General features: G+C 36.5%; 1 protein-coding gene across 5 annotated transcripts in view; it reads left to right on the top strand.

Moving 5' to 3' along the window:
* The window catches only part of CYTH3 (cytohesin 3), a 102,981-nt gene that overhangs the window by 53,524 nt on the left and 33,124 nt on the right, over positions 1–16,333 (top strand). For all 5 annotated transcript variants that reach the window (XR_004647494.1, XM_034784227.1, XM_034784228.1 and 2 more), the window contains 4 exons: positions 2,183–2,265; positions 3,701–3,765; positions 4,243–4,309; positions 11,705–11,823. Coding sequence is in view for 4 of the 5 variants with exons in the window: in XM_034784227.1 (XP_034640118.1) it covers positions 2,183–2,265; positions 3,701–3,765; positions 4,243–4,309; positions 11,705–11,823 (334 nt within the window). In the remaining variant the exon portion in view is untranslated. The remainder of the gene's footprint in view (positions 1–2,182; positions 2,266–3,700; positions 3,766–4,242; positions 4,310–11,704; positions 11,824–16,333) is intronic.

The raw sequence follows: 16,333 nt of genomic DNA, 5'->3' as shown, positions 1-16,333 counted from the left end.
AATGGCTCAGCCATTCCCAGTCCTTATTCAATCCTGAGTTGATTGTGTCTAGTTTGCATATCAATTCCAGCTCAGCAGTCTCTCGTTGGAGTCTGTTTTTGAAGTTTTTCTGTTATAATATAGCCATCCGCAGGTCTGTCATTGAATGACCAGACAGGTTAAAGTGTTCTCCCACTGGTTTTTGAGTATTATGATTCCTGATGTCAGATTTGTGTCCATTAATTCTTTTGCGTAGAGACTGTCCAGTTTGGCCAATGTACATGGCAGAGGGGCATTGCTGGCACATGATGGCATATATCACATTGGTAGATGTGCAGGTGAACGAGCCCCTGATGGTACGGCTGATGTGATTAGGTCCTATGATGATGTCACTTGAATAGATATGTGGACAGAGTTGGCATCGGGCTTTGTTACAAGGATAGGTTCCTGGGTCAGTGGTTTTGTTCAGTGATGTGTGGTTGCTGGTGTCCTCGCTTACAGACAACCCTCCAACCTAAAGCAAATACTCACCAGCAACCACACATCACTGAACAAAACCACTGACCCAGGAACCTATCTCTTTGTAAAGCCTGATGTAAAATGAATGATCCTGTGTTTCAGATGTGTCAGTATCTGTTCTGAGAAAATTTTTTAAGAGGGGATGGGTTTCCAGTGAGAAATATATAGGGGAAAAAACAGGCAAAAAAAACTTTTTTTTTTTTAACAAAAGACTTGACCATTTCCTAAATTGAAAGTAATATAATCATGTTTGTACCTGGAACAGTTAAATGAGATCACTTGTTAGTAGTGGCTTATAGACAATGTTGCCATTTTAATTTTGTATTCTGTTGAGAATATATATAAAAAAATTGCAAACTTTTACAATTGGAGCTTGACCATTGACTATCAGAAGAAGATATACTTCAAATTTCAAATATATTTAAAAATAAACCCAAATCTTTGTTTCTGGTCTGCCTGCTAAATGCATGTGCATTAGAAAAGGAGAAGGCTTTTGCCATTTAAAATTACTACATTTGTCACACATCTCACTTGGTGCAGAACCCTTGCTAATTATTGTAATAGTTGCATTTTACTGAGCTTGTGAGGCAAGCTGCTTTGTCATCTTAATTAAAACAAAAACATTTCCTTGAGAACAGCTAGCATTCAAACTGTTAACCACAGTACATGAAAATCAGAAAGAAGTGTGAATACTGTTGCTTATTGAGCACTGACAATGTCTTTAGTGTAGTACAAACAAATGAGATGCAGCCCCTGCCTAGGATGCTTACTAACAGGCAAGGAAAAATCTGATTGCCCAGAAAACAGCTGAGATATTATTGGAGCAATACCTCAGGTTTCCTGCCTGCCAGACAAGGGCAACAGGGGAAGTAGTGGTGGGCTGAGGTTCAGCTGCAGATATATACAGCATTGTGCTTGCATCTTCAGTAGCAATTACTTTTATCAGCAGGGTAGCACTCTTATTTCAGTATAACTAAGTAAACAGTTGAGAGAAGTTGTTTTAAATATGGCAAACTTTAAAAAATGTTATTGTAAAACACTGAATATATGAGATGCCATGTTAATGTTTTCCAACTGTGTCCTTATCTGTAATGAATAAAAACATTACCTGCTGATAAAAGTAATTGATATTAAAGATGTCAGCAGTATTGCAAGTACAGTACCTGCCATACAAAGCAACCAAATAAAATTTAATCCTGTATCCTGGGGCTGATTTCAGACCACATCTCCATAAGGAGTCTATATATAAATATTGTAATTATTTCCTGAAAGATTTGATGAATATATGTACTTTACAAGTCATAATACATTTTGTAAACCTACATAGGGTAATTTTAGGAATCTCCTTTTTTAAAAAATAGGAACAACTTTGGCCCATCGCTGGTATAATTCCAATGATTTCTTTTATGAATTTGGCCACTTAAGTGTAGACCCAAGTCATAAAACCCATTATATGATAATGAGTCCCCAACAGCTGTATTGCTTTCTTTGAACACTAGAATCTTTTGGGGGTGATGTTAATTCAATGAATTGCCTTAGTTATGATTTATAAAGAGGAAGTTCAGTAACAATGGGTATATGCCATTTTTTCACTCATTTTTAGCTAAAGCATTTTCTTGTAAAAATTGCTTTTCTTTAATTTGTCTGTGATTGATAATAGTATATAAATTTGCTTTATTTTCAGTACCGGATGATCTCTCCATAGAAGAGAGAGAAGAACTTTTAAACATTCGTCGCAGGAAAAAAGAACTAATTGATGATATTGAGGTAATTTATTTATCTGTCAGATAAAGATGCAAAGAAGACTACCTCAGTACATTTAATGTTATAGCAATATGTTATGATGTATTTATAATTATATATTGTTTGTAACATTTTCAAAAGCACTTAAGTGACTTGAAAGTTAATTAAGTTTAGATTCTTAAGTCATTTAAGCGTTTTTGAAAATTTTACTTAGTGATTTAAGAACCTAAATCTTACTGACTTTCAGTGAGACTTAAGGCTTGTCTACATGAATGATTTCACGGCAAACTGGGGTGTGAATCTATTCTGCACTACCATGCTGCAGACTAATTGTTCATGTGCACTGTGCTGACACGCATTAACAGTTTGATGCTCTTTGATCTAACTAGTCATGTTTCAGAGAGGAATAGATTAAAACACATTATAAACAGTTAGTCAGTCCGTGGCAGGCTAGTGTGGGCTAGATTCACACTGCAACTTGCTGTAAACTAATTTTGTAGACAAGTCCTTAAATTCCTAAGTCATTCAAGCACTTTTGAAAATTTTACCCTGAATCTGTATAATACATTGTGTGTATCTACATACACTTCATTTGTATAGTTAATACTTCATATACAGAAATACTGGAGATGATTGTGGGAAGTAGTGAATTGAGATATTGGAGCAGGGAATTTTCATACTGAAACTTATAATACTTGTATTGGCAATGAGACTATGAAAAAGGATAAGAGAAATACACTATGAAAGATTAAGAACTTGGCATCAGTGGCCAGGAGAGATGGCCCTAAGCAGTGAATTTTGGACTGAGAGTCAGAACAGAATCTCAGCATAAGTTGCTTTTGGGAGGAGGTTTTTGGATCTAATGGTCTGAGTAGAGCTCAGTGACAAGAGAGCCCAGTAGAGTTCTAGTGACAAGATACAAATGTCTATCTATGAATTAATGCTGGTGTAAAGTTCAAACCATATATCCCAAATGGGCAACAACTTTTATTGATTCCTGTTTGGATAGCACAAAAAATCCCACTGCTATTTATTGCAGAAAACCCTCACCACATTATGATTCACTTTTGCAAAGGCCAGTAATAAAAGGGAAGAGTAGGGACCACATCTAGAAAAGTATGATATCTTCAGCTCACCATCTTTGCACATGATCTGTGGCCTTTTCCTCCTTCCTTTCCTTGCTAATCTAGTCATATTACTATTAGGATGTCCTAAGCAAGATTTTCAGTAGAGCCTCTCTTTTCCACATTGAGTTTTCAAGCTAGAATAGAGGGCTCTGCTCTTTTTTAATACTAATTCTAGCGAGCCCTGGTTGTGCAATTCTCTCACAGCTCTACTGACTCATAAATAAAATGAAATCTACATTGATCACATTAACTTTGTTTATGGCAGAGTGAATATCTTTAAAAATGCTTTAATACTGATTGGTTAACTTACTTTCCTTTCCTTCTTTTGGCAGAGGTTAAAATTTGAAATAGCAGAGGTTATGACAGAAATTGATAATCTGACTAGTGTAGAAGAAAGGTAAGTAACTCTGACAAGCATTCCACTCAGTAATAAGATACTGGCAAAGGTGTTTCAGGAACAGGAAACAAAAATTGCTTGTGTTACCAAAAACTGGATATTTATAAATCTTTGCTTGGCTTGTTTTAAGAACTGCAGAATCCATTTAGATATCATACAGCTTTTATTTTGCCCTTGCAGAAAGATGGACTTAGTGATCTGATAGAATATTCCATAGGTAATACCTGTGATCCTGTGAAACTGTGATAACTAGTGGGTCCTCTTTGTAAAATGATTTTAAATAATAGACTATTTTTGGTTGTCACTTTTTGGAAGTAAATGCCTTATGCTACTATGATTTTTTTTTTTTTACTATATAAAAATAAAATATTAAAAGCAAAGTTGAAAATATAAATAAAGTCAGAGAGTTTAAATTATTGCGTTCAGCAAGAGCAGCTGATAATTTTTTTTTTTTTTTTGTGTCTTCCAAATGAATAGCAAAACTACACAGAGAAATAAGCAAATAGCTATGGGAAGGAAGAAATTCAACATGGACCCTAAGAAGGTAGTACAATTTGTATTTGTCAGGATTTAAGTTATTGTTAATGATATTATTTTTGGCAAGTGCAGACCATACTGGTGGTAATCAACTAAAGTTAAATTAAACGGTGCATTTTAAAACTCCCCAAACATTCATCAGGACACTTTTATGGTCTTGCAAAATCATCATGAAGATGGGCCCAAAATCTAACTGTCTCCACCCTTTACTACAATGATAATGAAAAGAATAATAGTAAATTATATATCTATTAGAGCAAACATCTTTCTTGTAGTCAGAATTTTAAATACGGTAGGTAAGTTTGTCAGTATACTCATTGTGGCACGCTTGCATAGAGACCTGATAACACTCGATGGAGATATTCTGTGTTGATGTGCTAAATTCAGTCCTAAAAATATTTTACAGTTTGGTCAGAAGTTTGGAGCCCTTTGTTATATAGTCTCCTACCTGGCTTTTTAATTTGTGCTCACAATTAACTGCTCATATAAACCACTACATTTATATACACAAATGCTAATGTTCAATTATGTGCATTCATAAATAGCACTTACACAAATAATTGCAAGTAGAAACATAGTCATCACTTTAAAAAAATATTTCTTAGCTTATTATTTGAAGAAATGTATGTGTAGGGTTAAGACTGATGTGAAGACATCATTTAGCTTCTCTGCAATGTCCTTATTTTCCTTAATTGTTCCCTTTTCCCCCTCATAGTCCAGGACTCACCAATTCTCTTGCAGGTGTCTCCTCCTGATAAACTGAGAATTTCTTGTTGCTTTAACATATCTGGCTAATTGCTCTTCAAATCCCTTCTTTACCCTTCCTAATTTCCATTGTGTATTTTCCCTGATGTATTGTTTACTGCTTTCTGAGTTCATTGGGACTGGATTTTGAGTAGCTGAATGATATCTATATTAACATAATATTTTTCCCCCCAAAATCTTCCTTACTAAAGCTTGGGGTCACTGTGCTAGTTTTTGATACGATTCCTTCTCAAGAATGTTGAACTTGAATATATTTGGATGACTTAATGGTTCACTTACAGCAGTGTTTTCAATTAAGAACTCTGTATGTTACTTAGGCTATTATAACCTATAAATTGTCTTTTTCTTCTAAATAATCTTATTTAGATTAATGGACCATAGTTTCCTCTTTTTCACCTGTATCTTTTGGTGGGTGGTTGTTGTTTTTTTTTTTTTTTTTTTTTTTACTCCTTTCTGTTTTTGTTTTGGGGTGCCATGCTTTCAGGTGTCCTGTTATTTTACTGCCTAGAAGGTTTGTGGCCAAATTGAAAAATGAGTTCAGGTACTTTTCTTGCAGTGATGGCTATAGTTCACAGGTGGGTGAAATTATTCCTATGTGTAGAAGTCCTGGCCACATTATTACTATAACATTCTTTATCTGTGGGAAATGGGTTTACATCAGCACTTTGAAGCTGTGGTCTGTGAAACAGCGGTGGTCTGCAAGAACTGGGTGGTCACATGGTGCTGGCTTATCTTTGCAAGTGCTATGTTGAATTCACGGGAGTTAAAAATACATTAAATACTTTCCTAATGTTGCTCTTCCATAGAAGTAATTTGCTATTGTTGCAACAGGAATATTGTTTTTGATCACAAATAGGAGAGAAGGCAGACTGCATGATCAGGAATGTGAAATAAGTAGGATAATTGTGTGAGCACAAATGGAAGGGGAGGTGACTTCACAGAATGGTCTTTTTATTGGATGGGATCCACTCTATTCAAAGTATCTGCGAACTCCTAGTTTAAATTGGTGCTATGCAATTTTCAAATCCGGCTAATTTGTTACCCATCCTAATTGAACCTTTTGTGGGTAAGAGTTTATTATATTTGACTTTGTTTGCTGATTTGTTCCATGGGTACACTGAACTGGATTTGAAAATTGTTTCATTTGATGCAGTTACATGGTGTTATTGTATATATCTTTTCAAAACCAGTTTAGCTTTGATCTCATGTGAACAGGGCTCTATATCTGTAAAGTTTATAAAATGCTTTTGGGTTTTGTGTGAAAAGCACCACAGTATGTGAATTTGAAGTATGAAATCATAGCTGGGGCTTGATACACATTGTCTGTGGTGGATCTCGAAAGACAGTTCTTCTTGGGAGGTATAAAACTTTATGATTAACTCTAAAATATAAACTGAAATTCAAAGCTGATTTAATTGAAGTCATTAATAGCTGACTAAGAAAAATATATTTAATATTTGTAGTGAATGTATAAATACATTTTTGTAATCGTGTTTTATGTGGAGAAGGCAAACTAATACAGCTGTCTCCTGTCTTAAATTAGTCAACAGACGCTAAAGCAGTAGAGAGAGAGACAAAGTCTAGAGTGGGAGGCAGGGGTATTTGAGTGGTCTGTTTGACCCACTTCTTCCAGACACTGTTGTTGTCCCAGACAAATCTCCTCTTCCTGTCTATCTGCCTCTTAATTCTTTATCACCTCTTTTCTGCTACAAAGGAAAATGAAATTGAGTCCTGGTTTGCAGGGTATTTAAGATGACTGTTTCTGTGGATGGTAATTTGAGGATTTGGATTTGCAGAAAAGAGGTATTATTAGATCTAAGAAACCTGATTAGCTTCATGAAGACAAGGGTAGGGTTGATGGGATGTCCTTATATTTCAATTCAAATAGATACGTTAAGACCTGTTTTGGAGATTATAACTAATTCCGCCTAGCCATTGTCTGTATACATTCAAAATTGTCTGATGATGAATCTACTGTACTTGTTACATAATTGTAATGAAAAAACAAGACAGCACATAACTGCATTCAGCCTTCTGTAAGGTACTATACATATATTGAAATAATGTTATCTATAATAGACTACTTTATCAGATCTAGAAGGCCTATATCCTGAATTGATGGCCTTTCTGCATAATTTTTCTGCTAAAAGGAAGTTTTCACTTATTCTAGCTTCTGTAAGAAAGTGAATTTGTTAATCTAGCATGCATAAGTGTCCCTAACTTTTTACATTAGTTTTGCCAGTGTATTTTTAAATAATGCAATAATTAAAAATCAAGAAAATAATATATTAAACTTATATCACAGTAATTCAACTCTTATACTATACCACCTTTCCAATACCCGGCCATCCTCACTTTCTCCTGTGCTGCACAAGAAAATGCCATTCTAGTCCAGCCACAATGCAAACATCAGATTCCTCACAATCCCACCTGAATGCAAAACTTTAATTCCAACCTCTATGGTAAAATATGTTCCCCATGGGAATACATATTCTATAGCAGAGGTTCTCAAACTGTGGTCCGCGGACAACTACTGGTCCAGGAGCTCCATTCAGGTGGTCCACAGATAGTTCCCTCTAAGGTGCGCACCTGGGCAGCTGCACACGAGAAAATGAAGCGTCACCCACCTAATTAGTGGAGCTGCACAGGTGTGGCTCCACTAATTAGGTGCCTGGACTCTGGAGAAGACGCACACGTAAGGTGAGGTGGTAGCCTTGAGGGGAATAGGGGGTAGGTGGCAGGTGGCAGTGGAGTGAGAAGAGGGGTGGGGGAATTTGGGATGTGTAGGGCTGCGGTGGCCAGAGAAAGAGGCTACTTTCCGCAGATTCAGGGCTGTGGCTGCTGGGGAGAGATAGCCCTCCTTCCCAGCCCGGGGGCTGCTGCAGTGGGGGAGAGACCCCCATCCTTCCCAGCCCCAGCTCGGGGGCTGCCACGGCGAGGGAGAGAAGGCACATCTATCGCATAGAAAGGTAAGGCTACTGATATTAAAATATGAGTTGTGTGCTTTTATTTGTAGAACCAAAAACGTTAATTATTATAACTTTTTTTATATAGCTCTTTTATCCGAAGCGCTTTACAATAGTTAGCTAACGGTACAAACATTTGGAAGATCATTAAGTGGCCCGCTGAGACCCTCAGCAATTTGCAAGGGGTCCACGAAAAAAAAAGTTTGAGAATCACTGTTCTATAGTCTATAATGGGAACATAGCAAGTGCCATAGCAGATTACACTGGTGGTCCATCTAGTCCAATATTGTATTTCTTACAATGGCTAGTACTAGATGCTTTAGAGAGAGGTATAAGAAGCCCTATAGTAGACAGTAAAGGATTAACATGCTCTTACAGAAAGCTACTTCCTAACTCCTTCAAGTAGAGGTTGGCTTATAAACCAGGATTTAGCTAAACTTGTTTTTGAAAAACCTTACTAATGGAATTCTGGATGTCCTTACTGACCATAGAGATGTCCAGTCCTCTGTTGAATTTTGCTGTCCTCTATGATATTGTGTGGCAATGAGTTTAACAAGCTAATTACATTTGTATCCTTCCAATTTAACTGAACTTCTTGATCTACTGTCTCTGTTCTGTTCTTTAATTTGATACCTTTCTCATGTCCCTTTTAAAAGTAAACATTTCACAATCTTTTTCAATCTGTCTTCACACAAAAGCTTTCTCATGGCCTCTAATAATTTCCATAATTTTTCATGGAATTGTCTTTCTGCTATATTCTTTATAGATAAGGCGACCAGAATTGAACACAGTCATAGATGCATAAAAAAGAATGAGGCGCTAAAGATGCCAAAGAAAGGGAACTTGCAGCTTCATTACTGACATAGCTGTTGTTTCTGACGCTTGTCTGAAAGGATGTCCTGTGCCCTCATATCAAAGGAAGCTCATTCTTTTAAATCAGCATAACCCCTGCTAGGTTTAACAAATTAGAGTATGAAGCATGGAAAGATGGAGGACCAGAGGTGCATAGAGTAAAGTATGTCAGTGAGGACAGGGCACAAGGACTAGAGAAATAGGAAAATAATTTTTGAGAACAGAAATAGGGCAACTGGGCAGTTCTTTCTTCTCTTCCCTTGTAGAGCTGAATTAGAGTGACAAATAAGGGGAATAACTCTATTGCATGTGTTTCTTTCAAACTTTGAAAATGATCCTATCCCGGAGGTGGGTGGGTGGGTGGGTGGGTGTGTGTGTGTGTGTGTGTGTGTGTGTGTAAGAGAGAGAGAGAGAGAGAGATGATGGAGTTTATAGGGACTGGTTCTTTAGCTATAAGAGATTTAAAAACTTTTTTTTTTTCAAAAAGGGCTCATTTTAAAATAGTCTTTTGACCAAAGAAGTATAGAAAATTCAATCATCCTCTGAAGAGTTATGGTGGCACATTTTAAAGACAAAATTAAATTATTTAAGTATGGTAGCGATTTTAATCCTGATTTAAGTGGAAAAAAATCAACACTGCTTTAACAACTCCACAGTTATGACACCTCTGGAATGCATCCTTTAGAACTCGGGGGGGAGGGATAGCTCAGTGGTTTGAGCATTGGCCTGCTAAACCCAGGGTTATGAGTTCAATCCTTGAGGGGGCCACTTAGGGATCTGGGGAAAATCAGTACTTGGTCCTGCTAGTGAAGGCAGGGGGCTGGACTCGATGACCTCTCGGGGTCCCTTCCAGCTCTATGAGATTGGTATAACTCCTACAGGATTTTCTGTGCTTGACAGATTTATAGCTTTCAGTGGTGGTTTGTGTTTTTTAAAGCTGAAAATGTCTGTATCCTGATTAACCTTATTTATTCCTTAATTTGGAATAATCTCCTAATTGTCATAGTGCTCTTTTCAGACATATACCAAACTTATTCTTGGAAACAAAAAGTTCATTTTATTTGCCTACGTTTACTCCTCTTTGGAGCATCTTTTTGTCTAGCTAAGTAGTCAACACATCCAACTATCAAGCAAGATAAAACTGAAACATTTTCTTTGCAAAGAAATCATGTCTTTCTCTGTGATTTGAAAAGAGAGTCACAAACATCAATGTTCTATCCTGACACTGAAAGTAATTTTTCCAGTGGCGAAACTTCAAGAGAGTGAATGGTCTTTCTGGCTTAAAAAAAAGCTTCAAGACTGAATGGCATTAGGTTTGCCCTTCTAAAGTAGATTGCAGTCAGCAAACTAATCCTCCTTACCAGGCAGGTAAGGGTACTGTTGCAAAAACAAACTAAATCAACCAACCATAAAAATATTTTCATGTTTTCACTAATGGCTTGGACAGTGGAAGGTAAAATTAGAAGTAGTACAGTATTTTTTCTTCCTCCCTCTCCCTACCTTTTCAAGGATGATGGATGTCCTGCAAGTCTAGAGGAGAACAACAATAAACAATATCCATTTACAGAAATGGAGAAGTTTTTTGCTTTTATCTCTAAAAATAACAAGTGGAATCTCAGGATGTGTTTCAGTAGCAAAGATTTTAATAATTTAGTGAACTCTTCCACATATGGATAGAATTCAGGACCTCAAAGTTGTATGGAGCTGCAATTGCTACTTTCTCCCAATATTTTGTTATAAATTTTGTGAAAGCAATGGAAAAATTAAGACCTTTTGTTAGAGAAATATTGTCTTGGCGAAATATCTGTTTGGGGCTTGAGTATCATTTTAAGAGCTAACACAGCACCCCTTTTATTCCTTAAGACTTCTATAATGTTAATACAGTTTTTGAAAATGTCCTTTCCTCATTTCTTTGCAGAAAGCCTTCTGGATTTCCCTAGAAACTGTATATCAAGGACTCTTTATCTCATGAGAATATTTAGGAAGTACAAAGGCTAAAAAGGCCTCTGAGGATGGACAAGCCAAAACTTTCCTGTCTCTTGACTCTCTCTAGGGTTACTCTCTCTTGTTTCCTCAGCCCATCTCTGAATGAGCTTGATTGAAAGCTCATTAAATGAAATGGAAAGACTCTCATTGACTTCATTGGGCTTTATTTGCCATGATGAGATCCTTTCTTTGAATAGTTTAGTTCAAACAGGGACAGAAATTAATTACCATCCTAATGCCAAGATTTCCCATAAATTCTCAAAATGGGATTAATTATCTCAAATCATAATTTCTACTGCAAGTAATGACTTGATGCATTCAGTCATGGCATTGCAAATTATAACAGATGCTTTATCTTGTAGTATGATGATAAGTAAATTATGTTGTCCCTGTATCTCTCTTTATGTGATCTCACAGATTATGCCCTCTGTCCGATATTAATGCAGTAACATGGACTGATTTGAATTTTGTTAAATGCTAACTCCCCTTCCAGTTTGCTTCCCAAGGCCAATATGGAATAGTTACTCAATTAAATATCTTTCTAAATGTAAGGAATTTAAATTGCCACCTGCTGTTTCCAACCTTAGGAATTCCTTTTTCTGATCTGTAAATTAATTCTATAAATTACCTACCTGACTGAACAGATGTCTAGTTTCATTACCTGAAAGATAAATGATTTCTCTAATTTAATCTACAGATTTTTCTTTTAATGTGGAAAATGGTACGGATATGTATATCTCTGTGTATTCATCCCAAAATATCCTGGACAGTGTTCAAATAAATGTTTGTGAAAGGAAACATAATTCTTCTTCCTCTTAAATTTCTTTTCCTAGGGGATCCAGTTTCTTATAGAAAATGACCTGCTGCAGAACACTCCAGAAGACATTGCACAGTTCCTCTATAAAGGGGAAGGACTAAATAAAACTGTAATTGGAGATTATCTTGGTGAGAGGTAAACTGAAACAAATTTATCTCTTCTTTCATTATATAGTATGTTTAAATACATGGAGAGCAGGGCTGTCGATTAATCGCAGTTAACTCACACAAACTAAAAAAATTAATCACGATTAATCGCACTGTTAAACAATAGAATACCAATTGAAATTTATTAAATATTTTTGGATGTTTTTCTACATTTTTCAAATATATTGATTTCTGTTGCAACACTGAATACAAAGTGTACAGTGCTCACTTTATATTATATTTGATTACAAATATATCCACTGTAAAAATGATAAAAGAAATAGTATTTTGCAATTCACCTCATACAAGTACTGTAGTGCAATCTCTTTATCATGAAAGTGTAACTTACAAATGTAGATTTTTGTTGTTGTTATATAACTGCACTCAAAAACAAAACGATGTAAAACTTTAACGCCTACAAGTCCACTCAGTCCTACTTCTTGTACAGCCAATCGCTAAGACAAACAAGTTTTTTACATTTACGGGAGATACTGCTGCCTGCGTCTTATTTACAATGTCACCTGAAAGTGAGAACAGGCATTTGCATGGCACCTTTGTAGCCTGCATTGCAAGGTATTTATGTGCCAACTATGCTAAACATTTGTATGCCCTTTCATGCTTTGGCCACCATTCCAGAGGACGTGCTGATAATGCTTGTTAAAAAAAATAATTCATTAATTAAATTTGTGTCTGAACTCTTTGGGGGAGAATTGTTCTGTTTTACCCGCATTCTGCCATATATTTCATGTTATAGCAGTCTTGGATGATGACCCAGCATATGTTTGTTTTAAGAACGCTTTCACAGCAGGTTTGACAAAACGCAAAAAAGGTACCAATGTGAGATTTCTAAAAATAGCTACAGCACTAGACCCAAGATTTAAGAATCTGAAGTGCCATCCAGAATCTGAGAGGGATGAAGTATGGAGCATGTTTTCAGAAGTCTTAAAAGAGCAACACTCTGATGTGAAAACTACAGAAACTGAACCACCAAAAAAGAAAATTAACCTTCTGCTGGTGGCATCTGACTCAGATAAATAAAATGAACATGCAATGGTCTGCCCTGCTTTTGGATTGTTATCAAACAGAATCCGTCATCAGCATGGACTTATGTCCTTTGGAGTGGTGGTCGAAGCATGAAGGGACATATGACTCTTTAGTGCATCTGGCATGTAAATATCTTGCAACGCCAGCTATAACAGTACATGTGAACACCTGTTCTCGCTTTCAGGTGACATTGTAAACAAGACGTGGGAGCATTATCTCCTGCAAATTGTAACCAAACTTGTTTGTCTGAGCGATTGGCTGAACAAGAAGTGGGACTGAGTGGACTTGTAGGTGCTAAAGTTTTATATTGTTCTTGTTTTAATGCAGTTATTTTTTACAGTACTTGTATTCAGTGAGTTGAAAAATACTATTTATTTTGTTATCTACAGTGCAAATATTTGTAATAAAAATAAATATAAAGTGAGCACTGTACACTTTGTATTCTGTGTTGTAATTGAAATCAATATATTTGAAAATATAGAAAACATCCAAAAATATTTAAATGGTATTCTATTATTGTTTAACATCACGATTAATCATGATTAATTTTTTTAATCGCTTGATTGCTCTAGTGGAGAATTACACTTTTTATCAGTCTCTCTCTCACCTTCACTGGCTGCATGAGGTACATTGTACCCTGAGGGTTATAAAAGTTATATTGGGAAGTAAAAGCACTGTGCTATAAGAAGCTTTTTTAAAAATGGATGAATTATGAAAATATCACACATTGCTTACACAATTCATTACTCTGAAAAATAAAATAGTTTTTCTAGATTTGGTTATTGTGCAAGATTTAATGTCATAAACTTCTGGAAGGTTTCAGAATCATATTTCAACAATCTTGTAGTAGTTCTTAATGATCTGCCCAGACAAAGAATGCTTCATGATGTTAGTAACTAGATGATGAGAAAATTGCTCATCATTCAAAAGGTTGGTGCCTAGACTAATGATAGTCAGCTGTTTTTATTTAGTGTTGTCTTCTTCCCTGCACATATACATCCTATTAACGTTAATGGGTATTAAGTAGGTACCTAAAGGGGAGAATGCATCTTAGCTTTTATCATGTACAGCACAATAAATATGCAGATTACTCCAGTTGTAATGCAGTACAGAAAGTATTTGTTTAAAAAAAAATTCAGCTGCAAAATTGTATCACTGGTAAAACCTGTAAACTAATCTCTTTCTTCATTGAAAAGACTACAGACATAACTCTTGCCTGTATTTTTTATCAAAATCAGATGCCAGTTAGAGTTTTAATAGCCTAGTCACTTGGGCCCTACTCTTGTAAACTGATCTTCTCTGCCATAACACCCTTAAGCCCACATGGAATCTATTTACAGGATTGGGGCTTTAGTAGGTATAATGAAAGTTTATACTGTAACATGGTGCACAGTATGTAGGAATTTCAACTTTTTGCATAAACACGAGAACTAGACCTCTGAGAAACATTCCAAACATCATTTTGAATATTTCAACTACAAGTAATGAAAATGTAGATTTTTTTTTTATAGATCGCTATACCTCCACTATGCATTATTAACTTAATCTCCATAATTACAATAGAGTTTGTGTAAAGTAATCCATGTTTCTTCTCTTTTTCACTCTGGCATCTGATCTTGAAATAATTATTTTTCCTCTCAGGGCCTGATCGTCAAACCCTTAGTCATGCAGCTAGTCCTTGCTCACATCAATAGTGCCACTGAAGTCACTGTGATTATTTTCATGAGTTGGTGTCTGCAGGATCATAGCAAACTAGCTCAATTTACAATTCAAAAGATTATTTCCCACCTCTTCCCATCCCAAACCTGCCAACACTGCAGTCTTCATCTAGGATCTGAAAAAAATCAAGCTGTGCTGTTTGTCTCTTCCTAACTAATCCCTAAAATTTCATTGGTTTCAGTTGTGTGAGTATACTGTGTCTACACAACTCAGTTTCCATCTTCTTGAATTCTGAACAGTTAACTGCAGACTAATTTAGTAACCAACATTAAATGTCAAATTACAACTCAGAAATTAGTGTCAATCTACAGAGTGGCAATTAAAACATGAGAAGACCTGAAAATATGACTGCAATGATATGTGGCTAATATTTGGCCAGAAAACCATGGAAAATATCCAGCGTGAAGTCAGAAATGTGGATATTAAAAAACCTAATTTTTATGCAACATTTCTGCTTGCTGTGTACATCTAACTTTACTAATGTAATCAAATTTTTACTTCTCTTAGCAATGTTGTGCCAGTTCAGCTATGCAAAAGTGAAGTGAATTCTGTTCTGTCCCTTGAACCATCCTAAAACTGTTGTCAGTTACTATTACTGGTGAGGAAGGAGGTAAACAACACCACAACTTGATTTTTCCCTCTCCCTCTACCCCCAAAGTCCTAGATATAGACTACACTACTGTCAGGTTTGGTATTGAAATTAAATTGCATGTGGACCCAGGTTGTTCTTGTGTTAAATTTCTGTTTGCATTTCAAAAATTGCATACATATTGCCTACTTAAACTCATTCTAACTTTGGTTTTGTTTAGAAGTTTTAGGGACATACAGGGGGAAATTAAATTCAATACCTGTTATGTTATTAGCGTGATCTTGGGAAAGAAGCATTCAGTGCAGTGATTTCTCAGAATGGACTAAGGATACTGTACGCGTCAAGTGGTATTTTATTATTCCTTTTTAGGTCTGTATTTAGGGAGCAGGCCTTATTGATAGCTGTTGATTTAACAGTTTGGCAGTGATGGTTCTGTCCTATAGGAGAAGGGGATGAGAGAGAGAGAGAGGGGGGAACATGACTCTTTCCCCCTCTAGTGTGCTGTTGCTAAAGAAAGCATAGTAATGTTTTGTTGTTCTTCGAGTGGTTGCTCAGGTCCATTCCATGCTAGGTGTGGGTGCGCCGCTTGCACTGTTGACAGAGATTTTTCCCTTAGTGTTATCCGTTGGGCCGGCTCTGGCGCCCTCAGGAGCCACATGCTTATGCGCTGGTATAAGGGGCGCTGCCGGCCCAGCACCCACTTGGTTCCTTCTTACTGCCCATGACGGTTGCTGGAACGATCCTTCTTGCTTTGGAAAGGCTTCTTCCCAGTGATTTTTAAACTTTTTTCTACATTCATAGTTATCATAGTGTAGTGTCTATATTTCAAGTTGTGTGTGTGTGTGTGTGTATGTGTGTGTGTGTGTGTATATATATATATATAGTTAGTTAGTTAGTTCCTATTGTGAGGGACTTCTTTGCCCCAGTGGCCGGGCATGCCTCGGTCCCCAGGCTTCAAGCCTTGTGCCGCCTGTGGCAAGCGTATGCCCGTGAGTGACTTGCACTCCAGGTGCTTAAAGTGCCTGGGCAAAACTCACACGAAGGACAAGAGCCAAGTCTGTTGGGACTTCAGACCCCGCACCAAAAAAGACGGGAACATCAGACTGAAGGCTATCCCCAGGGAAGCCACTCTCAGACCTGTCTCAGA

This window comes from Trachemys scripta, chromosome 10, assembly GCF_013100865.1.
Source record: "Trachemys scripta elegans isolate TJP31775 chromosome 10, CAS_Tse_1.0, whole genome shotgun sequence".
Lineage (NCBI taxonomy): Eukaryota > Metazoa > Chordata > Testudines > Emydidae > Trachemys > Trachemys scripta.
This window is presented reverse-complemented; position numbering and strand designations above follow the sequence as displayed.